Below are 26,655 nucleotides of genomic sequence, written 5' to 3'. Positions count from 1 at the left end.
CAGAGACAGACAGACGGACAGACAGGAGTTTTACTGAGCCACTGTTTGGCTTCCATAGCTAATACTTATGATTATTAAAATTATTATAACTGACAGCTGAGTTGCATTGGGTCCATGCCACACATTAGGCCCACAGACAAAGAGCTGATGAGGGTAATTGCTGTTTTGTATTTACAAACAAGTTGCACTTAAAAATCAGGCCAGGAGTCAACGCTGCCTATCAGAAAACCAGTGCGTCCTTTATTTCACACCAATTTGATAACTTAGCCTGATATTACTGCTGCAGCATTTGACTATGAAGTATGTGCTTCAAGTAGGCCTGATCAAATATTCACACACAGAAATGTGGACATTGACAGATTACCTATTAGTGCAACTTATAAAAGCCAATTTAAATGGTGGGTTTAAAATGTCAATAATTGCAAAGAGGGAGAGGGAGAAATCTTACGAGACTGCAAGCTTTGCATGAAACTCTCGCCAATCCCTGCTATTTGATGTGTATCTAGTGGTCCTTGATTAAGCAAGTGAAGTTTTCCACCCAGGCAACCCTAAAAATAATAAATTTTGCTGGCCTGTACCAATCAGGGAAATTTGCACCATTTCACTATTTTTTCCATAAGTTTCCCCCCACAATTTTACTGTTTTGCTAGTTGTAGAAAGCGGAAGGAGCTATCGATGCACAGAGAGTGAATTCTCGTCAAAAGGATATGGTTTGCACCCAATAACTAGCATAACACTTGCAAAATTCATTAGGTAAGTATCCATTTTACTTACAGGGGGCCCAGGGGGCCCAGGTAAACCGCCATCACCCTTCTGACCACCAGGACCCTGTGAAGGAGTACAAGGGACACCATATTAGTTGTCATTTTGTAACCGACTGGAACAAAGAACAGTCAGCAATGGAAAAAGAAAGATGAATTTGAGGTCTTACCGTTGAACCTTTAGAGCCTTTGGGTCCTTGGGGTCCCTAAAAGATAAAAGGAAAAAGGTAGGCATCATTAGCCCAGGTGCAAATGTCAAAACTGATGGGCATGGCAGGAGATATGCTGGGTACTTACAGGTAAGCCAGGTGGACCAGGAGGACCAAGTGGGCCAGCAGAACCAGGAATTCCCTTGAAAAAGAAGATGCACAAAGTCAAGTTATTCTAGATACCCTCTTAAAGCTGAGAACCTGACTCTATTGGTACTGAAAATTACAAGTGAAACTGCTGAAGTTATATCAAGCCAAGAATGCAGGGTTGTTTGTTTGTTTGTTTTGTTTTGCATAATATGGATCAGAAGTGTTTAAAAGCAGGGTTGTTGTTGTTTTTTGCAAGTATCAAAAGGATCGTAAGAACTGAGATTTCATTTAACCCACAAATCTCTTAAACAATTTGAAGGGTTGCACGACAAGCAGGAATTTGTTGGGTGCCGTTAACAACATTGTGGCAAATGAGTGGGAAAATAAAGAGAAATCTTCAAAACAGGCACAGGGTTAGGAAAAATTGGTATGTCACGCTGATGAATAAGCCAATAGAATTTAATCAGACATAAATAATTAACACAGGCTCCCAATTAGTGGCTTATGGGGATGGGGGGATGCCCCTAAATCTACTGTGATGATATGAGATCACTATTACTATTAAGGCTTTAATTTAACAGAAGGTACATTTGCAAACATCTTGTATATTAGTCTTCTGTGTTTTGAGCTCACACCTTTCTTTTTCTGTGTGTTGGTGTGGTCTTCTACAATTATTTTTGAACTATGTTTTCCAAAGTGGTTTTTTTGTTTTGTTGGTAACTACACAAAAAAGTAGACACAACCCAAAACGGAAATTCTCCCATGCAAGCCCTGCTGAAATGAAACAGAGCTGAGCTGCCCCAGAGTATTTAATTGTCATCTTTAAAAGGAGAATAGCTCAGTAGTAAAATATAGGAGCTCACATTTCCCGGCTTTCCTTATTTAAAGAGTTTCAATTTTCAGAGCAGATTGTGGTTCTGCTATTCATCTGCCCTCATAAATCTAATCCACCCCCCGCCCCAGTGCTGAACAGATTTGTTCTATGTACCCAGAACTATGCAAGAATATGCTAGAGAGGCTGGTCGGTTAACAGGAATGAAACCAATAAGAAAGGGTATGTGTGTGTTTTACTAACTCCATCTCCTTTTGCTCCAGTGGATCCCTGGGGGCCCGGCAGACCCCTGTCACCCTTTTCTCCCTGTTCTCCCGGAGGTCCGATCAGACCAATCAAACCAGGATGCCCCTGGAAAATATCCAAATTAAAGATTGCAGTTAATTATTTTTTTATTAAAAAAACACAACTTTTAAAAAATGAATGGGCTACATCAAATTTAAAACAAATAAATCACTACATTATGAGAGTTAATGGATGCATTAAGTACTTTTTGTTTGGGTTACATATGAAAGACAAATTTTCACACACCTTTTCACCCTTGGAACCTGGATCTCCTTTCAAGCCAGGCAAGCCAGGTGGACCCTACGGATATCAAGGACAACCACGTTAAATGGAGACATACCTTTATTTTGTAATTTTGTGATATTTACCTGAACCACAAAAAGGCCCTACTGTGCAGGCATAATCGCATCTTGTAGCATTCAATGGGCAATGTTGGAGCACGCACCGCAGAGCAAAAGGCGACCTTTAGCAAAGTGACCTTACAATGAGCGCCGATCGGAGTAGTTCATTGCACTAATGGTGTATGCCATTTTGAACCCACCTTAAATGACATTCAAAGGCCCCAGTCTGGTTCTGAAAAGACTCACTGATGCACGAACCATTTGAACAAGTTTTCGATGTTCCTGTTTTCTTAGTTTTGCTTTTGGGCAGTTTTACCCACCCACCACGCAAGTGAATGGGGTGCATATTCAGTGCTCCTGAACCGTGAGAGCAGCACTCAGCATTAGGGACAGTGGCAGGATTTAAGCAGCGGAAATAGCATCCGGGAGGGAATTATGGAAAATCAACAAAATGTCCAGGATCTCTTGATTGATTTCCCCAAAAAAGCTCAACAACTTTTGTGTCCTGAATTTTAGAAATATGGCCACCCTACAAGATCCATGTTATCATCACTGGGAATACTGATTGCCTGTCGGGGAAATGGAATTTAGTTGCAAACACTCTCGCAGGGGCTCCTCCAACAGGTGATCACCATTGCTTCAATTCAATTCAATATACTTTATTCGACCGATAGTCAGAAACAAAAAAAAAAAAAACATGTCTCTTTGTGGTGAGGTTACCTTATCAATATGTGACTCTTCTAAAATGTCCCTTCAAAGAATCTATTTTATTATGATGTCTGCAACAATGTATTGAACCTTTTGTTAATTTTATTCCCATTGCACTAATGTGTCCCACACAGTTATTGTTCATTGTTTCGCTACTGTTTGCCTTGCTGGTTTCCCCCGAAAACTTAATAAATAAATGCATCTTAATTTTTTCCTCAATCTGTAGAAGGAATGCTATTGATATTATTTGCATGGAATAACATTGGGAAAAGCCAAAGTCAGGTCTACTAAGCTGCAACTTTAGATACACTTATAAGAATGTAAGATTTACTCAAGGACTCTTTGAGCACCTGCTTGTGGAGATCTGGGGGGCTGGGGATAGGGATCTGAAGTGACTTGGGCTGCAATCCTATACAAGCTTACCTGGAAGTAATCCCACTGAATTCAGTGGGACTTACTTCAAAGTAAACATACATAGGGTTGGGCTCTCAGTGCGTTCTGACTGCTGGTTGCCTGCTGGCAGAAGACATCTGTGAAATCATTGTATTGTTAGGAATGGTAAGTGACCCCTTCAACCAAGTGCAGATTGAAAAGAGCCCTAACTCTTCGCGTGCAAAAAAACATTATTCAGTGTGTATCTTTTCCATTTCTTCTTTAGGATATCATTAGATGCAGAAAGCCCAGGCAAATACATAATTCATGGACAGAAAGTGAAATAGCGATGGAACATTTTCTTTTTTAAAGGCTTCTGAGATGCAGAACACAATTTTCACCTGCAGCATGTTCTGTCCCCCTACTTTATCTTAGGTTTGGTATTCTCCTCACAGATGCAGCCCATTGGAAATAGCATGGAGTCAGCATCTACGGCAAAGTTCAATCTGAACTTTAAGAGGAACCAAAGTTAAAATTTTTCAGAATGTGTAAGAAATCCTTCATACTTCTCTCTCCCCCCCCCTCCAACCCGTTTCCAGCTACAAAATCCAGCAGAAATGCCCAACTTGGTCTGTAATAGTTAGCATCCCTAAGGACACTTTGTGTAATCAAAAGCCCCACAAGGAAAGGTGCTCACCATGGGACCTGGTGGACCATTTTGACCCGGTGCTCCAGGTAGACCTTGTTCTCCCTATAGGAAAGACAAATTAGGATTTCTAGTAAGAGCATATCATGGAAGACGATGCGAGAGATGCTAACATGTGGCGGTCAATGCACTCACCACGGGGCCAGGAATACCCCGAAGACCTTCTGGACCAGGTTTCCCTGAAGGGCCTTGAGGTCCAACTGGGCCCGTTTTTCCTGGAGCACCTTCTGAACCAGGTTCCCCCTACAAAAACAGATAAAGTTATGTCAATGGGTTGACTGGCCATTGCCTTTAAAGATGAAAAAACAGAGTGTGAGAAGAGAGTAAAGGGACCGGTCAGCCTGTGTTCTTATGCTTTCAGAGGATCAGGGTACAATGTATTGGCAAAGTTTCTTTCAAATTTTCTGTCCAAATTTGCTTGTCCCAAATGTAACTGGGAGGAAGCCCTATTGTATAAGCTCTCCTTAAAGTTCAGAAGACCTGTGACTGGACAAAACAGGTATTTTAAAACATGGATCTCCTGTGCACTTTCAATGTGTCCATGACTGGCTGTGCTTCAAATGCATCTAGAGCCATGCGTCTTAAAGTAGGGTGCACTTCTGAAACAAAAGGAAGGACACTGGACATTCTTCTATGGCCTCTCCTCCCCATTCCTCAATGTGCATGCATTTTTACATCAAAACAAGATGGATGTGAATATGGAGGATTTCCTGCCAGTTACAATGATCTTTTGTTTTACTTCTTTTGCGGAACTGCTGTAGGAAAGAGCTTTCTTCTCTGTGTTGTGGAGGCGCAGAAATGCTGTGTGTCGGTCCACACAGTCCTGCTCTTCCTATTTTCTTCTAGCATGCCTAAGCCCAAGATGTGGGCTAACCGTGAACACCGCCAGCCAGGTGTCGATCTTTATTTTGTCACCAGAACCCTGTTTTTCATTCGGTACTTGCAGATTGCAAATTCGATTGCAAACACATGGATACAATGTGTGTGGGCTTCTTATCATGTGGCCACGAATAAGGGGCAAACTGATACTGCAATAAGCCTCTGGCTTTTTAATTACCAGCTCATCTTTTCATGTGCATTGGCCCCGTGCAGGGTTAGAAAAGAAAGTAAGCAAATATCATTTACACTTGACTTAGGATGTTAAGGGGCAGAAGCCAGGAGCATGAAAAGAAAAGGCAATTTCTCTGCGGGTGACACCAACCACAGCATGCATTTTGGAGGGGGAGGGAAACAACACACTATTTTTGTAGCATAAAACGCATCAATTTTACCTTTGCTCCTTTTTCACCCTGCCTTCCTTCAGCACCGGCTGCTCCTGGAGGTCCCTGTCACAACAGGATAAAAGTTATGTGTGTAGGATATCTGCCGGCTCACAAACAGAATGAGTTATAAAACATACATCAAACTGAAGAAAAGCATGAGCAGAAGATTTGTTTAGATTTGGTAAAACACTAGTGAATGATAAAAGTAAGGAAATGAATCAACTGCAAAACGGAGCTGGTTGCTTTGCTAAAAATCCGTAGTATAAATGCTGCTGGAAATTCAAAGGCTCAATAAAATTAGAAATACATCTCTTTGTACATTTTTAACCAATCCACTTTCCTATAAAAACACACACCCAAAGTGCCTTACAAGAAAGGTACAGGATAAAATAAGTAGTTGTAGCAGTAGTAAAAAAATAAATAAGATCTCAAGCTTACACTTCAGTTTAAAGCAACCACAATCAACAAACAGAGATGGAGGAGCAGATAAAACAAAATCAGTAATTAAAAATCCCAGATAGCCTACTATGGCTCCCATTGCAGTGGCAAATTAAAATCCTACAAAGGGTTAGGCAAACAGTTAAGTTTTTATTTGGTGCTGAAATGCTAGCCATATCAGTGCCATTCATGCTCCCAGAAGGACGGCATTCTGTAATCAGGGTGCCACCATGCAGAAGACAATGCCTCATGTCATCGTGACCCCATGGACAGCACCCTTCCAGAACTATGAGCCCAGGGAGGCTAACCCTGGGAGAGGCTAACACTGGAAGATGCTTTGCTTCAGATAACTGGGTCCCGAGTTATTTAAGGCTAATTAAAGGTTGATACCTGCACTTTAAATCCCACCCAGAAACATATAGGTAGGCAATGGAGATCTTTCAGAAAGAACTGAAGACAGTTCTTCATTCCAAATTCTATTCTTCCTTCTGAGCAATTCTACAGTGGTATTGAATGGAGCCTGACTAAGGCTGTGTGATAATTCCTGGTCCACGTTTTTCAGCCTCGGAAATTTGCATCTTGTGCTTTACACACAAATCTCCCAAGGAGGCATTATCTGATTAGATACAAGTCTGTTTCTCTTCAGGACAGCAGCCAACCCTGAGCACATTAGGGCAGCCCACTGCCAACCCCTGGACCTGCTGCCAATCCTCTCCATGCTTGCTTGACTGTAAGTGGGAAAGAAAGTGAGAAGCAGAAATATTGCCTGCTCACTTGTCTACTATGTCCCTCTGAGCAGCAATGACAACTTTGGGTGCCTGAATGGAAAGGTGGCTGCATAAGGAGGAGGAGGATATGCTTCTGTCAATGCCAAGTTTGGGGAGGGACTAGAGGGCAGCAGGTCCCACTGAGGATATCACCAAAACCTTTGTTGTACTATCTCACATAGTTAAATTCCAGAAATCAACACTACCAGTCTTTGTCAGCAAAAACCACGAAACAGTGCTGGGGTGTCTTAAAGATGAATCGATTGATAACGTTGCAGCATGCATTTATTTTATTTTATTGCAGAGAACAGCTTGCTCCACACAGAATGAATTTAAAATATGTAAAGGAAGTAAGATGATCTCCGCAGCACAAATGAAATGAAAAGCGGCTCTTTCAGAAGGAAGGAGAAAACAGCCATTCATCCATCTTCACATGTAAAATACACGGGAGTGCCATCGCAGCAAATGAGCAAAGACATTTAAAATAAGGGACTACTTTTAAGAGTATGACTTTTAGAATGTATGACAAAAAAATGCCTATTCTTATCATGACAATGTCAGCCAGGGCCAGATTTAGGTTTGATGAGGCCCTGAGCTACTGAAGGTAACGGGGCCCTTTATATGTCCAGCTGTCCTTTGTCAACAACAAATTGTTGCTTTTTTGTGTTGTAGGCTATATGGTAATTTATGGACCTAATAGGTATCTAAAGCCATTTACGCATAAAAAATATGTATTTCATCAAAGTAATTGTTGAACTGAAATACAATTAAGAAGTATATTAATAGTGAAATACAATTAAGAAGAAGTATATTAACAGTGAAATAATTATTAAGCTCTAACTGTATGTAGGTTTTATTTTATTTGTTTCTTATCTTACATTTTGGAAATGTATATCCAGTTTTTCCCCCTTTAATTTTCTGGGGGAGGGGCCAAGAGAGTGTGGCCCTAAGCTATAGCTTGTTTAGCTTATATGTAAATCCGGCACTGACGTCAGCGCCGATGCCTGTGCTGAGTTCAATGAGATTTTGCAATCTCTAAAGTCATCTCCATTGGATGCATGCATGCATCTGGATAGAGCTAGTGGCACTGCAGTTCTTAAAAGAGTTCCAAGAGTGGGCTTGTTTCATTCCTTCCATGATGCATACACTGTAGTAAAGCTGACGAGTCCAACATCTTATCAATATGATCACTCTTAATGAACAGTGGTTGCATCAGGGCCTTTCGTCTTTTGATGCTCCTGAAAGGTTACATTGAGGTATTGGTGAAGAAGGCCATAGGGCATGTGATATGACATCAGCAATAGCCCCTTCTTAAAATTAAATGAATTCTTGTCTGCCATGCTGTATCTAAAGCCTGGTTCACACAAGCAAGCATTGGTGTCGTGAATCCCTTTAAATGCAGCCACATGGAAACTGTTCATGTGCAACATTTTAATGGTTTCAGCTTATGCATTTAATGCATTTAATGTGTCCACAAATCTGCAGCTGATTTGTATGAACCGGGTGCCCTTATTATCATTCTTTCTATGCTGAATTGATCTAAATGTGTTCCCCTTCTGAAATTCAGAATTTCTCCCACTACAACACATGCTCCACACATTACAGCAGGGCAACAGGTCCTTAAAAAGGTAAAGGGGCCCCTGACCATCAGGTCCAGTCGTGTCTGACTCTGGGGTTGCGGTGCTCATCTCGCTCAATAGGCCGAGGGAGCCGGCGTTTGTCTGCAGACAGCTTCCGGGTCATGTGGCCAGCATGACAAAGCTGCTTCTGGCGAACCAGAGCAGCACACGGAAACGCCGTTTACCTTCCCGCCGGAGCGGTCCCTATTTATCTACTTGCACTTTGATGTGCTTTCGAACTGCTAGGTGGGCAGGAGCTGGGACCGAGCAACTTACTTTGACCCTTATTCTCTTGTCAGATTCTCAGATTGCTTTGCACCGTCCATAGTCAGGCCTCACACTACATCAGAAAAGTCTGGTGATCTGCATTGCAAAAATTGCTTAGATCATGGGGAAACTTTCTGTGTAAGCCCCACCACAGCAGATGCCAGGATGGAAAGAACCTACACGATCCTAGAGACCTGTGTCAGACATTAGTCATATAATTTGGGAACCATGACTAAGACATGCATGGGAAAGGCTCTGGTTCCCCATGTTGCTTGTACAGTGGAACCTCGGTTTATGAACACCTCGGTTTACGAATTTTCGGTTTACGAATGCCGCGGACCCATCTGGAACGGATTAATTCACTTTCCATTACTTTCAATGGGAAAGTTCACTTCAGTTTATGGCCGCTTCAGTTTAAGTACTCCGTGGACTGTCTGGAACAGATTAATCCACTTTCCATTACTTTCAATGGGAAAGTTCACTTCAGTTTATGAACGCTTCAGTTTATGAACAGACTTCCGGAACCAATTGTGTTCATAAACCGAGGTACCACTGTACCTTCATTAGAAAGCTGAAGTTGGCTAAAGCTCCTTGGTTTACATCCGTGATAGCAAAAAAGACAATCACGGGAATATAATGAGCGGTTACGAATCTAAACCGTGAAAGATCCCTGAAGCGAGATAAATCAACTTAAAGTGTAATTGAAATAATTTAATAATATATAGTGTGACTAAACTACTAGCGTGATTAAATACTCAAATGAACATAAATAACTCGAAGAAAACTCTCAAAGAAACCTTAACGAGATGCCGGCTAAAAATCTTGTTTCACTATAGAAGATCTATCAGTTTCCTCAGAAGGAAAAGGAAATTTATTGCATTCGTAAATGGTCACTCAAGGCCACTTCTCAACAATTCAAAATGAGGGGAGAGTTTGTGAACTTAAGAAAAACCCAAACACTCCCAGGTAGTAAGGCTTAAATTACCCAGAATGGAAAGTCTAATTTTGCTTCAACCAAAAGGTTAGAAACCTATAAAAAGATTCAGAGCCAAGCTACCATAGCTTGTAAAAAAGATTCAGCAAAGGGCTATGTGAGCTCCCTGGTCTCATTGTTACGAAGCTATTACAAGGACTGCTGGAAGGTGTTCCTAACCACTGGCTTTTATACTGTGTGGTACTCAATTCTTAAAGGGATAGGTCACATAACATTCTATCAGGGTGTGTTCAAACTTACTTACAGAAAAAATATATATATATAAAATGACATAACAAAATGAGATACCAATAATCCAGATTTCCTGAGTGTGTGTTTCTCTGTCTGCAGCATGTACTGAGAACAGCTCTATACAGAAACAGAACCACCACCACCCAACATTGTAGTCAATGGAGAAGCCTTGGCTCCCCGCAACTCCAGGCTCACAATGGGTGGTCAGTAGGATTTAATAAGAGCTTAGTAAAAATATTCCTTTAATGCACTGCCCATTCCAATTGCATCTGCTTATCAACAGCAACAACGTAAATCTCCCCAAATTGGATTTACCCATATAGGGATACGTTGGGGGCAATAATAAGGGGATATAGGAGTCAGCTCCCAGGGGCTGTGGGGGCTTCGACCCCCACAATAAAATATTTGAGGGGCCCCCATAATATTCTATTCAAGTTGGCACCCCTGCAAGGGAGAGAACATTTTCTCTTTAGGCTTTGCCACATATTTAGTTACTTAGGCATCTATTTTTTAAAAAGTGTAAACTTAACCATGTAAAGTGTGACTATGGAAAATGGGAGTGTACAGTGTGAGCATCATGCACATACATGCACACTTGTCAGATGGCTGGCAAGAGGCGCCCTCCGTCTTTGTGGTCCTTTGGGAGCAAACCCAGATTTGTTAGAGTGTAACACACAAAAGTTCCCTTTGTCAGAAGGCAATTAATGAGTTCTATTGCTACACAGGACCCACTCCAAGCGAGCTTGTAAAATGGTTAAAACCAATTCTCTTCTGGTGGGAGAAGCTGTGAAAGAACTTCATAATAACCATAAATATGTTTCTTGCATAATCTCAGAATGCAGCTGCAACATTAATTAGCAGAGCTTAAGAACACTGTGATCGCTAAATTATAAGTACAATGAATCGTGATTGCTAAACAAAAGGGGTGCATTCGTTATCAAACAGTGCCAATTCTGCATTGAATGCAAAGTGGGTAAATGAACGGCTCTCGTTAGCACCCCATGATTGCCGGCATTGCACAGATGGTGCTTCTACAAAGAAAAGATGGCTAATTGTTATTTATCTTACTTTCCTCGGCTTGGGTTTTGTAGTATTGCAGGCTTAAAGAAAACACAAAAAAACTGGCATAAAAGATCTGAGCAACAAGAAGTACACAGAATTAATGTATGTCCTCCACCCACAGGCTCTGATTTAGCTGCAGTTGAAGCTCACTGGGTCACCCTGGGCTTCTTTCTCCTCTCTCTCTCTTTCAGAGACAGAGAGAAAAAGGGAGGTGGAGAAACATTAATTCCTTGGAAGTGCAGTGGAATAAAAATGGGATGAAATAAATGCATGAATAGAAAGTCACAGGCAACTAGTCTGGCTCAACAGCCGACGTCCTCCAATATGCATTGCCTTTCGTCTCCAAAGATGCATCTGGAGACTCCCTGGGATGTTGCCGTATGAATCCAGATGTGAACTGCAGTTTCCCCATTGCCAGGGGCTGCTTACACATCTGGATCTCTCTTGCTGAGCCGAGCCACTGTTTCATTGCCTATTTATGATTTTATCTTACACTCTGAAGGGAGCGCATTTATCAAATGCAAATAATTCCATGAGTCGACAAAGTGGGCAAAGAGGCAACTTTTCTCATTCCGCCTGATTGCCGGTGAACACTGGGAAGCAGTTTATCTTCATCTCATTCCTCAACCTGAAGGCTTCCCTTGAAAAACATGTTCGAAATGCTATTTGGAGTCATCAGTCAGCTGATTGAAAATATGCTTGTTTGTCTTTTAAGCAAAGTGCCATTCATTATTTATCAGGCACATAAACATGACGTGGCCATTTGTTAGGATGAAAAAAGCAACCCCACCTGTTTGCTATGTTACTAGCCTTTCTGTGTAGATATGCTCAGAGGGGAAGAAAGGAATTCCACCCTCATTTACAAGCTCACGGGGCATCCAGCAGAGAAAGCAAAATGCTTTGCCCATAATGGGAAAACAAAGCCAGCATAAATCATTGTTAGATTTCAGCTCCTGTCCCCTTTTCAAAAATACTGTTTTACATGACATTTAAAGAAGCCTCGCAGTTACCTGGTCAAACATTTTAGAGCCTAGGGCTTGCTGATCAGAAGGTCAGCAGTTCGAATCCCTGCGACGGGGTGAGCTCCCATTGCTCAGTCCCAGGTCCTGCCCACCTAGCAGTTCGAAAGCACGTCAAAGTGCAAGTAGATAAACAGGTACCGCTACAGCGGGAAGGTAAACGGCGTTTCCGTGTGCTGCTCTGGTTCGCCAGAAGCGGCTTTGTCATGCTGGCCACATGACCTGGAAGCTATACGCTGGCTCCCTCGGCCAATAATGCGAGATGAGCATGCAACCCCAGAGTCAGTCACGACTGGGCCTAATGGTCAGGAGTCCCTTTAGGGTTGCCAGACTCAATAGAGAACAGGACTTCTGTGCCTTTAATTGCCCTGCTCTCTTTTGAGTCTGGAAACCTTAAAGAGAAACCAGCAGACCCGTTGCTTGTAAATTAAACAAAGGGTCTGCTAGTTTCTCTTTAAGGTTTCCAGACTCAAAAGAGAGCAAGGCAATTAAAGGCACAGAAGTCCTGTCCTCTATTGAGTCTGGCAACCTTAATAACAATGTTTCCACCAAGTATCCATGGCCAGCTCCACGTTTAAGTGGACCCCTGGCAAAATGCTCTCCCTTGGCTCCCACCTAGCCACTGTTTTTTTTAAAAAATTCCCACAACATCCCAGAGCTAGACCCTTGTGGTGCTGGGGGAAATTCAAAATGGTGGCTTGTAGCAGGGCAGGGCATCAGCACTGATAGGTAGGCCTTCATGGGACTCGATATTCCTGATCACATGACAGCTTCTAAGTACCTTCAGCTGGAAGTCTATGAGAAGGTCTGAGAGGAACCTTAGAGGAGCCAACACTGGGGCAGGGCTTCTGTACCCCCAACTCTTCTTCAAACTTTGAATCCTTATAGTGTCAAAGTAAAATTAGAATCATGGTAAAAGAATGAGAGGCTCTCCTTCATTAAAAAACAAACAAACCCCCCAACAACCTCATGATAGATGACAGCTGATTCACATGCTACTTTTTTAGATGGTGAAGTCACCATGAAGTAATTTTAGCAGATCAATTTTTGCCTGGCAGATAGATTGTGGAAAGGAATCCTCTTATGACAAGAGCTGGTATTTCACATTGTAGTGCAAAGCACAGATGATTAGCATTTTGGCTAAAACAACAACATTCTTGAGCTTGAATTGATGCATACAACAGGTCAGGCCGGGGATGGTGCCGAAAGCTTTAAGCTAACTGTTTCACAGAGAGAATTTCATGGGGAAAGATACTATTTCATCACCCCCAGCATTTTTGGCTAGTTGGATAGAAACACTAACAAATTCTTGAAGTTTTGAGGAGACAGAATTTAATTGCCAAATGCAGCACCGTTGATTTAAAGGCTTCCTGGAATGACCAATTGACTGTTGTTGTGGTGGAAGAAGAAACTGATTTGGGAAGACACTCAAGAGTGTGAGGAGAAGAAGAAAAGGGAAAGGAGGAGGGCTTCTGCTTGGGAAAATGTGAGGGGTGAAATAAGGTGAGAACACACACCAGAGATGGGAGTGCAAACGTGAAAGGAGAAAGGGCAATGGATATGTTAGTCAACATGATTGTGGAGGCCAGGGGGCTTCTGCTTCAAAGCAATGAATCTGCACTCAATCTCCCTGTTACTGAGTAGGTGGAAATATAAATTCATAGTGGCATTGCTTTCCAGAAGGGTTCTGGAGTCACAGCACCATAAAAAAAAAAACCAGCATTGTCGCTTGTGAAATGTAGCTTGTGCCACAGAATTGTCACTGCAGCGTCTAGGAGAAGCATGTTTTGCTCTTTTGAGAAATGATCCCCACCAGAAGTCAAACATTTTTTTAACGCTACCAGTGTCAACAGGAGAGGTTCACAACACACACCTGTGTCTACTGAGACATAAATGCTATTGAATTCCATGGGGCTTACTACCAGGTAAATAGAATTGGGGTTGCAGCCTTAGCCATGGGAACAGCTGTAACTCAATGGCAGAGCATCTGCTCTGCATGCAGAAGGTCCCACGTTCAATCCCTGTGCATCTCCAGTTAGGACACAGAGACTCCTGTGTCTGGAACTCTGGACAGCTACCAGTCTGTGTAGATACTGAGCTAGATCATCCAGTGGCCTGATTCAGTATGAGGCAGCTTTCTATGCTCCTAAGTTTCCCAGGGATATTGCTAGAGATCATAGCTGAGTGATAGGACAGATGTTTTGCATGGAGAAAATCCAGGATCCATCTCTGGTTTTAAAAATGGAACTGATAGTAGATGATAGTGATGACCTTGGTCTTAGAATCTGGAGAGCTGCTGCTGGTCAGAGTATAGTCGTACCTTGGTTGTCAAATGGAATCCGTTCCCAAAGTCTGTTTGACTTCCAAAAACATTCAACCACCAAGGCACGGCTTCCAATTGGCTGCAGGAACTTCCTGCACTCAATCGGAAGCCGCGGAAGCCCCGTCGGACGTCCGGGTTCCAAAGAACATTCACAAACCGAAACACTCACTTCCGGGTTTGCGGCATCCGGGAGCCAAAACGTTCAACTTGCAAGGCGTTCAGGATCCAAGGTACAACTGTATATACAAAACTGAGCTCGGTGGATAAACAATAGACGGACAAATGGTATGAGGCTGCTTCCTATGATTTTAGCATGTTAGGAGTGCGGGGAGGACCAACACTCTTTCAGTTCCCAAAGAGTTTGTTTGGGAAAGTGTGAATTTTGTAGGTTCATATTTAATGGGAACTTAAATTTCTCCCTCATCCCTAAGCAAGATTAAACGGCCATTCTAAATAGCATTTGTACTAGGATGGGTGGCCCCCATCTTGTACTTCAGCTGATGGGACAAAATGACCAGGAGTAAGTGAGCTTTCCCAGGCTTGGGGAGCCCATGTCTATGAAAAGCTTCTTTGCTCCCAAGGATTAGAGCTGTCCCCCTTTTTAAAAGCCTCTGTGAGGTATTGCACGCTTCCTTCAAGCGTGTTGTGCTTGGATGAAACAAAGTTACAATGGCAAAAAGCCTTTTCCCTCAGCTCTAATAAACTTATTCATTGTTAAATCTTCGACCGAGTCATATCCCACTTCTAGTGGGAAAGATTACTAATGCCACAGTAATCGTTTTCAGCATTATAAATGTGCAGTAAGTTGGTGGAACAAATAGATTATTGTGTAAAATAGATAAAACTAATTAAGCATGTCAGCTCACTCAAGCCTATTATATAGAACAGTTTATCTCATTTTGTTAAATAGATTATGGCTTACATTTAATGCTGCTGTATGTTTAAAAAACTGTTAAAAATTCCACTAATTAGTTGAGAAAGAGGGTTTAGATGATCATACATCTGCATAGATTATTGTGTATCTGCAAAGTGAAGAAAGACTAATGATAGTGGGATAATTACAGACCTATCAACTTTTTGAAGGTTACTAAAACATTGCTATTTTTTCTGAAGACATTGTTTTTTATTTGGGACTGAACATTATTCTATCTTACATCATGATCTTAAAACGTATTACTTGGGAGCAAGCTTCACTCAATGAATTTAGGACTATAGTGTTTTCTAAGCAACAGAATATAAATAGTGATATGTGGTTATTTTCTGAGCAAGGCCAAATGGAATTATTGCCACAGACAATCAACTTACTTTTTTTTAAAAAGAAAAGGAAGTATTTTTAAAAATATTATTGGCAGGCATGTATGCAGGCATATGGATATACAAGCAAAACAGGAAAAAAAATTTCTTGGCCATTCTTGTTTTTCCATGAAAAACTCTTCTGAAAAAATGCATTTTTCTTTGGGCTATCACCGAATCAAATAATTTTTAGTTCATTAACCTGCCTTTCAACCAGTTTACCCATTTAATTTCAATGAATTTGTATTTTACCAACACTTCCATAGCGGTAACTTTCTGATACATTGAAAAGGGGCATGATAATAAACTGAAAAATAAGAGCTAGAGCTGACTCCCGAGAATGAAGCAGATCTTTTTAAAAAACAAAAACAAAAAAACAGGAGGCTACCAATGCCAGCATGGAGGCAATTAGAAATTAGAAATTTAACAGCTAGATCAGGCATCCCCAAACTTCAGCCCTCCAGATGTTTTGGACTACAATTCCCATCTCCCCCGACCACTGGTCCTGTTAGCTAGGGATCATGGGAGTTGTAGGCCAAAACATCTGGAGGGCCGCAGTTTGGGGATGCCTGCGCTAGAGACACCCAAAACTACATATGTCTTACTTATAGCAAATACATCTTATCATCGTGAAGACAGGGAAGCTGTTGAGCTTTTAACCAACTCTCAATCTTGCTTTCCCTAGTTCCAGCTGAGCCATCTGAAGCAGTTGGTTCTCAGCTACAAAAGCTGGTGCCATTTTGTAATAAAAAGGTGATTAAAAGTTAGTCTCAAGGTGCCATCAAACACATTTCTTTCATCACGGAAGACTAACACACGGGTTTTATATTGTATTAATATTTTAGCTTTCACTCCCTGTTGCTAGAACACACCAGAACAAAAACAGCCCTAAAAAAACCCCAAGCTACTGTGCCCTTAAGCCACAGGCTTGCTGATTAAAATTTGTCCCAATTAAATTGATCAAAGCTTGGTGCACTAGTTTCAATGAATTAACATATAATAATGAGCAATGGAGTTTTTTTTTTCCTTTTTGAAAAACGGCAATTCTAGGGGAAAAACAACAGAACAGGGAGAGCTGAATAATGCATTTGCACTGGGGTGTCTTAAAATTAAAAAAAATGACCATGCACTCATTACAAAATGCACTCAATGTGTATTATAGCCATTCTGACCCTGTTCTAACATACAGTAATTGCTCATCACCACCAACTCTATGATCCACAACTCAGGTACAATGACGAACTTAAGTTAAGTGCATTTATACCCCTAAAGGTCATTGGTACTAAGGAACTGCTCTGATGCAATCTCACACACAATTCATAACTTTTCCGTAAGTAAGAAACAACACATCTTCCCAAATATGGTACATTTCTGTTAAAACTGTTTACTGTGTACAAGTTGGATCTTGAAGCTACACAGAGGGGGGGAAATCATATCAATAGATTACCATAAACTTGATCTTTGACATTATTATGCCTTCCTATGAGATTGATCCCAGATTGTGGATGTGTGAGATAAATCAACTTAATTACTTCACTGAAGCATTGCAGAAAAAGGTACTGTCAAAACTCCACCTCTAGAGAACAGTCAAACCTCGGTCGTCGAACGTAATCCATTCTGGAAGCATGTTCGGCTTCCAAAATGTTCGACAACCAAGCCATGGCTTCTGATTGGTTGCTGGAGGCGTTTGGGATCCGAGGTTTGATTGTAACTTGAAGTTGAAGTGTGCTATACCAGAAGTGGCCATGAATTATGGCATAAAAGACTTCGGCTTGTGTGGTGGGAATTTTCCCCTACCTCTCCCCAGGCACCTGCTGTAACCCCAAAAACTGCCTTGGGGTTGGTTGGGGGTCAGGAGAGCCCCCAGAACAGTACATGGGAGAAGGAAGGAGGAGGAGGGGCAACTGGGTTCTTTATGCTATTTTTTAACAGGAAAACAAACCCACAAAAACTTGAACTTGGAGTGGGGGACACAATGTTAGGGGAATGATATTGAGGTAAAAGGCCAGAAAAAAAAACTTGCATAGAGAAACATGACTTACTCTCTTCCCAGGAGGGCCAGGGGGTCCTGCTTCACCTGAAGGACCTGGTGGACCCTGGAAAAATAAAATACCTGTATGAATACCCTTGGTATGTGCTACTGAAGATCAAGTATTGACACAGAACCGTCCTTGATACTTTCAGATATATTTGATCCGGGATCCTTTGTGGTGACAGTTTCTGCATCCACATACCATTCCCCCCCCCCAAAAGGCTGCATGAAAATTCGTATGAATTTACATTTTCCTAATGTATGCTCTTTTTTGCAAACGATTATCCCTGATACAGTATAATGCACTTTGCATTTTATTTCTGTAAATATGTGCATTTTTGTGTGTGCTGTCCCCTAATGTTTTTACTCAAGAAGTGCAACACAAATCCACCCCCCCCCCCGGCAAAAAAATTCCTAGATAGTACTTACTTATTCACCTCTATTATAAGTGAATAACTGGAAAGGGCCAGCAAGCTTTTAGCTCAGGATGCCCCTGTCTTTTCACATCTAGGTTCCATTATCAGTGGAATTAATCAAGTTTAAACAGAGTAGTGTGTCCCCTTCTTAAATACTTATTACAGAGGCACCACTGGACATTCTTCTGGAAGTTCTTTGTATTGTTATTTTAGATCTCATGCGGAAATGGTTGAATTTGGTTGTGTACTTCTGTTTGTTTTATTTTTTCCCCTCTATGATTATTTGCAATTATGTAATGATGTGATTTTTGTATGTGGTAAGCCGCCTTGAGCATGGTTTTAACTTTGGAAAGGCAGCTCACAAATAAAATTATTGATTGATTGATATTGAAAAGACGTTTTGATCTGATGTGGTGAGCTGGAATTCAGGCATGCCTAAAATTCCCAGTTCCCACTAACCTTGCCAAAAGTAGCTCTTTGAATTCCTTGTAGATGCCTGTCCACATGAGCATTTTATATATCGCTTTCTTCTCAGAGTCTACCTTGCTGCTCATTCAAAGAATACACACAACAAAATTCATTCCCAAATGGCCATGCCATGCAGCTGGTCCTAGGACAGCCCTGTGTTAAGTCCAAGCAAAGTTTAATTTGGAAGTACCGTATTTTTCCATGTTCCAGGTTTTTTATATATATACCAAAAATTTAGGTTTAAAATTGGGGCTTGTCTTATACACAGTTAGTTCTGAGGGGTGTTTTCTTAATTTGGAGTCCCCCCCAAAATAAAGGGCATCTTATACATGGACGCCTCCTATACACAGAAAAATATAGTAGCCTATGAATTGTTCTGGATCTCAACTAATTACTTCCTCTGGTGCTTATTCATCCACTTCCAGCACTCATTTCCCATTGAGAAAAGATTTGAGAAGAAAATGCAATCAATGGTTGCATTATTTTGCTTTCATTTTTTGTGTGTGTCCTCATATGCTCTCGGAATGCAACTTGCAATTTTTCAGTGAAAGTCCCACATTCAAAATACTACAGGGTTATTAGAGATATTTTACTTACGGGTTGGCCTGGGTCGCCATCTTCACCTTTCTCCCCTCCTGTACCATCAGTCCCCTAGGAAGAAAAAGACAATGTTTGTCTCGCTTAACCATGCCTGAATTTTGTATCCTGTACAGAAAAATGACCTTCATTCAAAAGAACTACTACGGACTTGCAGAACAGATTGCTCATGTAAATCCCACACTTCATCTAATTGCTCTCAAGAGGGACTTGCCTATGGTTCTCAGGCAGCCTCTCCTATAGGCAGTTTTGCAGGGCCAATCCTAATTAGCTGTAGCAGCATTCATCCCCAGACGCTGCTTGGGCTGGGCAAAGTAGCCAACTAGTACAAAAATTCAATGTGGTATAGTAGTTTGAATATTGGACTAAGGGTCTGGAAATCCAGGTTCCAATCCTCAGTCATAGGGTTCCCTGGTTAACCTTGGGCCAGCCTCACAGGGTTGTTTTGAGTGTAACATGCATACCTGTGACCTCCTTGATGGGATATATATATAAAATGGACATAAAACAACCGTCCATATTAAATGATCTACTTATGGTTAAATTATCTACTTATGGCTTCTCTTCTGTAAGGGGGCGGAGTTACAGAGAACAGCCCCCCCCCATCATAAAGTCCAGCTCCTCAACCAGTCAGAGCTCCAGCAGCAGGTCCAGTGAAGGGCAGGAGGAAGTGAGCAGGTCGGTACAGGGCTCCGGCAGCATCCAAGAGCCACGACTGCAGCCTAGAGCTTCTATACAGGAAATGGTCAGTGGCGGAGCATCGGACAGGCACCCTTTCCCCCCAATGCCTGATTTGAGGCGTTCCAGCTCCCGTAGGAGCAAGGGGTGGCGCTTTGGGGTCCCCAAACTATTTTGCTGGGCGCGTAGCCGGAAAGCGCCATTGCGAGATTCTGATGAAGACTGAACAGTCATGTTTCTCTTATCTCTTGCACTGTAAATAAGTATGCACCAATAAAAGTCTTAAAGACACGACGGTGTGGAGCGTCGTTACTCGAGGGTAGCCACCAGCATCCCTGACATCTTCCATTAAAAGCAAAAGAAAAAATGGGCCAGTCCCCCGATCAGAGCCTTTTGCTCAAAGCATATTTTCACAAGCAAGACTCTCCAACCACAGGCCTCCCCCGAGTCCCCCAACATTGGTTGAAGCCACAGGAATGTCACTTAGGTGTGAAAATAAATGCAGCCTGGTTAGAGCATGGTGCTGATAATGCCAAGGTTGCAGGATCGATCCCCGTAGGGCACAGCTACATATTCCTGCATTGCAGGGGGGTGGACTAGATTTTCCCCAGTGTCCCTGCCAACTCTACAATTCTATGATTCTATGATACAGTGCAGTCTTATCTGCATCTACAGAGAAACCGCCTCACAGAGTTTGACATGACTCATTCCCGGGTAAATGTGTACAGGATTGCTACTAGCCATCTGAATTGTCAAGATACTCACAGCAGGCCCAGGTTCACCAGGGGGGCCAGGGTCACCAGGAAAGCCAACAGGACCCTACAAAGACAGAGAGCAAAGTTAAGGCTGCTATTGTCAACTAGAGATAGGAACAAGTAGCAACAAACAGCCAGACACAGTGTAGAAATAACCGAGGTTCTGGTGCAGAAGTGGGGTGCCTTTCTTTGCTAATAGGGGCCCCGTCTTCTTGAAGGTTATCTGTTGTGTGGGTCAGGCCAAAGCCAGAGGGAGGTGGGAGCAGAGCCAAAATTGGGAGAATTTCCCTATTTTTCTTTGTATTTCAACCACCCCTTCCTCACTCTCTGTCCTTCAATGTCAAATTATCTCTCTGCCTTCTCACCCACTGAGCTGCTAGGGGTAGGACTAGAGGTCTTGGACTGGGCTTCTGAAATAAGTGTGAGGGTTGTCTGGTGGGACAGCAGAGCCATGTCAGAAAGAATAAAGTCATGGAACAGGGCTGTATTGCATTATAAATCCATTGCCTTATTTTTTATATTTTTTTAATGATAGGGTTACTTACTGGGTTACCCTTGGGTCCATCATCACCTGGAGGTCCTTTAATGCCTGCTGGTCCAGCTGCCCCTGGTGGTCCAGCCTCACCCTTTTCACCCCTTTCCCCTTTTGGACCCTGTGAAGGACAGACACAATTGTCAGGGCATTATGTAACTGATCCACAGGGGCAGAAAAGGAAATCAGCTGTAGAACGTTGTGAAGAGGTAATCGCCACATTTTAACGGGAAAAGCTTAGTAACGTATTGAACTCCCCACCCACAAAAAAAAAATCTGTAGAACACCTGGAAGGTCCAGATCAGCCTCCAGATTGGAAAGTAGTGCCAATGTCAATCACGCTTTCGCATCATTTATTTTTCTGATTGCAAGAATGCAGGGAGAGGGCAAGAAAAGAGAAAGGAATTTATTGACGTGCGCACACCTTCCCATCAGAACACCCTCCCATCAGATGTCAAGGAAATAAGCATCAATTAGACTTTTAGAAGACATCTGAAGGCAGCCCCTGTACAGGAAGGTTTTTAATGTTTGAAGTTTTTGTGTTTTAATGTTTTGTTGGTAGATAACCCAGAGTGGTTGGGGCAACCCAGTCAGATGGGTGCTATATAAATGAAATCATCATCGTCGTCATTGAATTATCCTCTGTAAAGCAAGAGCTATTGGAGAAATGTTGGTAGAACTGAGTCCCTAATCTGTAGGCCAATCAAATGTTGATGGGCATGTATGAGTCCTTCCAGAATGAAACCCCAGGGAAGTCAATTGGGGCCAGGGCAGCTCTCCAGATCAACAAGCAAGAGGACCCAGCAGATCAGCTGGGTCAGAAAAATAGGCAGATAGGGCAGGTATCCATTGAGGAATCCAGGAACTGGGGTGAGCTGGAGAGAAAGATGTAGCCTAATTTCCTAACCAGCAACCCCCAATATTTGAAAGGCTGAACTTCCAGAGCCCATTGAGTATATCCAGACAGTTGAGCTGTGTAGGTTTACTAGCCAATCAGATTGTAGCTAATGACCAAAAATCTTTGGACTGAGTGCGAGGGCTCTTTATCTCATTCATATACCTAGGAAACATCTATAATCCCTGATGCAATGAAATAAATACATGTTATCCCTTGAAGTTGTATAACAGTTAAGAATACATTACAACACTTTATCAAAAATAAATAAAATTAAAAACATAAACACTTACCCCTGTTCCAGCTTCTCCAGGAGGGCCAGGGTTACCAGCTTCCCCAGGTTCACCCTACAAGAATCCAGAATTATTTCAGAAAAATCAAACATTGTTTTCTACTATTACCTGAATTCTCATCAAACAGTATTTCTCTCTCTAGCTCTTCCCCCGCCCCTCACTTTGTCTGAAAGTAAATCCCAGAGAATTAGGAAATGCTAATGGAAAACTACTTCAAAGTGATTTACTTTAATTGAAAGTGATGTCAGGCGCTCAAACTAGGGAAAGAATGATAAATAAACATAGCGACAAATAATGAAATAACATGCAGACGAATAATAAAACCTTCACTGCAGGCCTCAAATGCAAACCCAGCACAATTTATCGGCGATGATAGCTGTTTAGTACACCAGATGGCTTGCAAGCCATATGTAAACGATCTGTGCAAATGCAACATTTATACAGTATTAAAGAAATGTTTAAGTAAATTTATTCTTCTCATGAGCCCAAACCCAGAATCACACAAAACCTAAATATATCATTTCAGTAATGAGCAGTGATGGGTGAGCTCCCTTTGGCTTGATTTGGAATTGGCTTGGAACTTATGAGGTTTCTTGGCAAAGCATTTTCTCAGTGCTTCCTCTTTCCCCCCGCAATGCTGGTGTGAGCATGCTGAGGGTGATAGGCGCATACGCATCATCACACTGCCCATTTAGAAAATTGTGATTTGATTTGGTACTACCTGCGTGACTGAAGTTGTAATGAACACAAATGGCACAGCAAAGGGCTCAGACATACCCCCAGTTTATTTGCTCAAGCAGCTCAGTAAATTAAAAGGTCATGAAGTTCCACAGCAGTCAATGACATTTTAGAAACCCAACAAGCTTCCTTCTTCCAAGTCAGACTATTTGTTCATCTAGCTCTGCATTGTCAACTTTCGTCGTCACTGTCTCTCCAGCATCTCAGTAGAAGGTCCTTTGTAGGCCGTACAACCCAATCCTTTTAACTGTGGGAGCCATGGATTGAAGCCAGGACTTTCTACATGTGATGCATGTGGGCTATACCACTGAGCTTCCCCTTTCATTGAAAGTCAGGAGTTAACATTAAGGAACTTCTGTGAATAAATCTAGAAAGCAGCTTCCTTTCGGTAGGCTACCTGGTCTGTTGAAAGCTGCCCACCATATGTGAGCAGAATCTCATTTAACATTCCAAGCTGGACCAAAACCTCCAGGGGAAACAGTGCTCAATTCCTAATAAACCTGAGCATGATGAGTTGCATAAATTTGCATACTGAACCAGGTAATTATGGACCACTACTTATGACTGGTTGCATTCTAGCAACCTGATCCTTTGTTTCCAAGCAAATGGCAGCTACTCTAAATAATGAGTTGCATGGTATCAATACTTCTGACGTCAACACTCCACTTGGTTGGCAAAAGCCCATCAAGGGAAACTTGAGTAGAAAAGGGTTGAGGGACATGCCTTTACATCACGCAGATTCTTCCAGCTTCTCCACATCCTTGTCCTTTTTTCTATTCACAGAGGCTTCCCACACAATTAAGAACCCTATTCAGATGCCTATTTTAAACTTTTCTGCTGTATTCAGTGCAATCTGCTGCTCATAAAGCAATATGTTACCTGAGACAGAGAGCTGCCACTACGACAGCATCTCATCTCGGGTTCTCTCCCAGCTCTTTCAAGAACACAGGGATGGATGTTGCCTTAGCATCCAATAAATTAAGGTTGAATCCAGAGCCTCACTCTGTGCAGCAAAAAATTGGATAAAGGTCCGAGACTAGAATAGTTTCACGACTTTCCAGGAATGGCAACTGGGTAAACACAGACCCATCCACAGCTGAGGACTGCAGGAACTTATCATCAAGGTATGGACATATAAAAAATGCCTTGCATGGAGGCAGGCCATTGTTGACCCCTTTGACTGGTCATGACTCCCCAAGGCATCAGGCTGCGTTCAGTGGTGTGCAGTGATTTTTTTTGTGTGTGGGGGAACAGTTAGGGCCAGAGGCGCCAGCTTGCAAGGCTGATTGGGGGTGGGTGACATCGTGCATGTGAGCATCGTGCATCATGGCTGGGCTTTGGGAAGATGGCAGAAGGGCTCTTGGACTCATAAGAGCATCACGCCTCCCTCCCTGAGCTAAGCAGAAGCTTCCTGGACTTTGGGAAGGAGGCACCAGCGGAACATTTAGGGGACTATCCTAGTCCCCCTATTCCACCAATGACACACCATTGGCTGCAGTCCTCTTCAGGCCTGTTACCAGGAGATTCTACTTACTTGTAGATGCCAAAGTTTGAACTGAATACTCTTTGCAAACATACTGCTGCAGTGCTACATGCTCTCATTTCTAAGCATCCACTTCAGATTCCATTTAGAAATGGGCAACAAACCCACAAGCCAAGCCAGGCTTTGTATGATCGGATTTGAAACAAGAGCACGTCAGCAATGATGGCCAGTATTCCTTCTTCCCTTTCATACAACGGTCAAGAGTTTCCCCTCACCACTTCAAAACGCAGCCACTGTGTTTTCTTTGAAGCTTTCCTTTCTTCCCCCTTTCATTAATCGCAATTGCTGCTCTATTTTTTAAATTTTTTTAAAAGTAGAGTACTTTGGGGAGAAGTTGGCTTTTAAGTGGTTTGTGCTTGAGTGTAACAGAAACCCTTTAGAGTTCCGCTCTTTTCTGAGGAGACTGGAAACATTAATCATTCAGCATTGCAGAGGACATTTTCACAGCAGCTGCCTTTGATCACTTTGGCCAATACAACAGCATGCATGGCAGAAATAAGAAACAACAAGGCAGTTAAAAATACAATGCATTAACTGGAGCAATATGGAGTTTGGATAGATAGATAGATAGATAGATAGATAGATAGATAGATAGATAGGCTTTGAACATTGGTTTCAGTGACTGAATGTGATCAAATGCTGCTCTCAAAATTTGGCTTGTTTTTGTTTGTTTTTAAACTGTTAAAGTTTGTAATCCCACTATTGCCTTGCTTGAAAACTGTGCAGAGAATATTTGTTGATGGGTGGCTATAGACACTTCAACATCAACTTTGTTGGACTGGCCATGTTGTGTGGATGCCTGATAATCATCTTCCAAAGCAGCTACTCTATTCCGAACTTAAACATGGAAAGCATAATTCTGGTGGTCAACAAAAGAGGCTTAAAGACTGTCTCAAGGTAAATCTTAAAAAAATGTAGTATAAACACTGACAACTGGGAAACACTGGCCTGTGAGCACTCCAGTTGGAGAACAGCCTTTACCAAAGGTGTCATGGGCTTTGAAGACACTCGATCTCAGGACGCAAGGGAGAAACGTGCTAAGAGGAAGGCACGCTTGGCAAATCCACACCGTGATCAACTCCCGCCCAGAAACCAATGTCCCCACTGTGGAAGGACGTGTGGATCCAGAATTGGCCTCCACAGTCACTTATGGACCCATTGTTAAAACCGCGTTTATGGAAGAATTCTTAACTCGGATACGAGTGATCGAAGAAGAAGAAGAAGAAGAAGAAGAAGAAGAAGAAGAAGAAGAAGAAGAAGATAGGCACCGTATTAACAGGAACAACAGAGACATGCAGAAATGCACTATGTACAGTGGGCTGCAAATTCTAGGATGCTGAGTGCCATCTGAGGATAACTTCACTTTAGGTCAAAAAATGCTTCCAACAAAAACACCATGGAAAAGAAACAAAGATCAGACACAGAAATATACGGTGCGATTTTATTATTTTTATCCTCACTGTTCCTAGAGGATGAGAATTCAAAATTTCCCTTGCACAGTTTACATATTTTCTTTGAATAGTTTCTCAATCCGAATTAAGCCCAATTCACACGGTGTTGCGTTTGTTAGGTTTTTTTTTTTTTTAATGGAAGTCCCTATGTGAAGCATCAGTAAGTGCTTTTCCTGAGACTTAAAAAGCTTGTTAGAGGAAATGAAAACCCTAGATACGGTAAGGTGAGCTACAGTTCTTTTCATTTATCTTATTGGCATAGAAAAAGAAATAAAATAGAATTGGAAGTACCCAAAATAAGTGGCTGAATCTTCCTTTGGATAGGAAGGAGGAACACCTGGGGCTTTAAGCGAAAGAACTGCACTGCTTTGCTTTCTAGGCGTGATTAAGAAGTGGCCCGTGACCCAAATGATTTTGACTGACCTGTGACTTCAGTCAGTGTTTCTGAATGCAAAGCTCTGACAGATCTGCATCTGGAGGGATAAGATCTGTGTAGTGTACCAAAAAGAATATGGAAAGGACTTGTGGTGCTCCAAGGCAAAACAATTTAGAGAGGGCTTCAGCTATGAAAAGTGGAAAGGGAAAGTTCAAGAGGGCTCCGTCTTTTTAGCCAACTGCTAGGTCAAGAAAGCAAAGGAAAATAGGAAATCTTCTGAAGAGGCCTTCAGAATACCTGAC

General features: G+C 42.1%; 1 protein-coding gene across 2 annotated transcripts in view; it reads right to left on the bottom strand.

The window, feature by feature from the left end:
- The window catches only part of COL11A1 (collagen type XI alpha 1 chain), a 248,703-nt gene that overhangs the window by 14,605 nt on the left and 207,443 nt on the right, over positions 1–26,655 (bottom strand). For both annotated transcript variants that reach the window (XM_035122972.3, XM_035122973.3), the window contains 13 exons: positions 22,246–22,299; positions 21,071–21,178; positions 20,536–20,589; positions 19,093–19,146; positions 17,622–17,675; positions 5,576–5,629; positions 4,440–4,547; positions 4,296–4,349; positions 2,424–2,477; positions 2,136–2,243; positions 1,059–1,112; positions 932–967; positions 775–828 (listed from right to left, as the gene is read on the bottom strand). In XM_035122972.3, the coding sequence (XP_034978863.3) occupies positions 775–828; positions 932–967; positions 1,059–1,112; positions 2,136–2,243; positions 2,424–2,477; positions 4,296–4,349; positions 4,440–4,547; positions 5,576–5,629; positions 17,622–17,675; positions 19,093–19,146; positions 20,536–20,589; positions 21,071–21,178; positions 22,246–22,299 (846 nt within the window). The remainder of the gene's footprint in view (positions 1–774; positions 829–931; positions 968–1,058; positions 1,113–2,135; positions 2,244–2,423; positions 2,478–4,295; positions 4,350–4,439; positions 4,548–5,575; positions 5,630–17,621; positions 17,676–19,092; positions 19,147–20,535; positions 20,590–21,070; positions 21,179–22,245; positions 22,300–26,655) is intronic.

Source organism: Zootoca vivipara, chromosome 7 (genome assembly GCF_965207765.1).
Source record: "Zootoca vivipara chromosome 7, rZooViv2.hap1.1, whole genome shotgun sequence".
NCBI lineage: Eukaryota > Metazoa > Chordata > Lepidosauria > Squamata > Lacertidae > Zootoca > Zootoca vivipara.
Note: the sequence above shows the minus strand (reverse complement) of the source record. Positions and strands in the feature narration are given on the sequence as shown.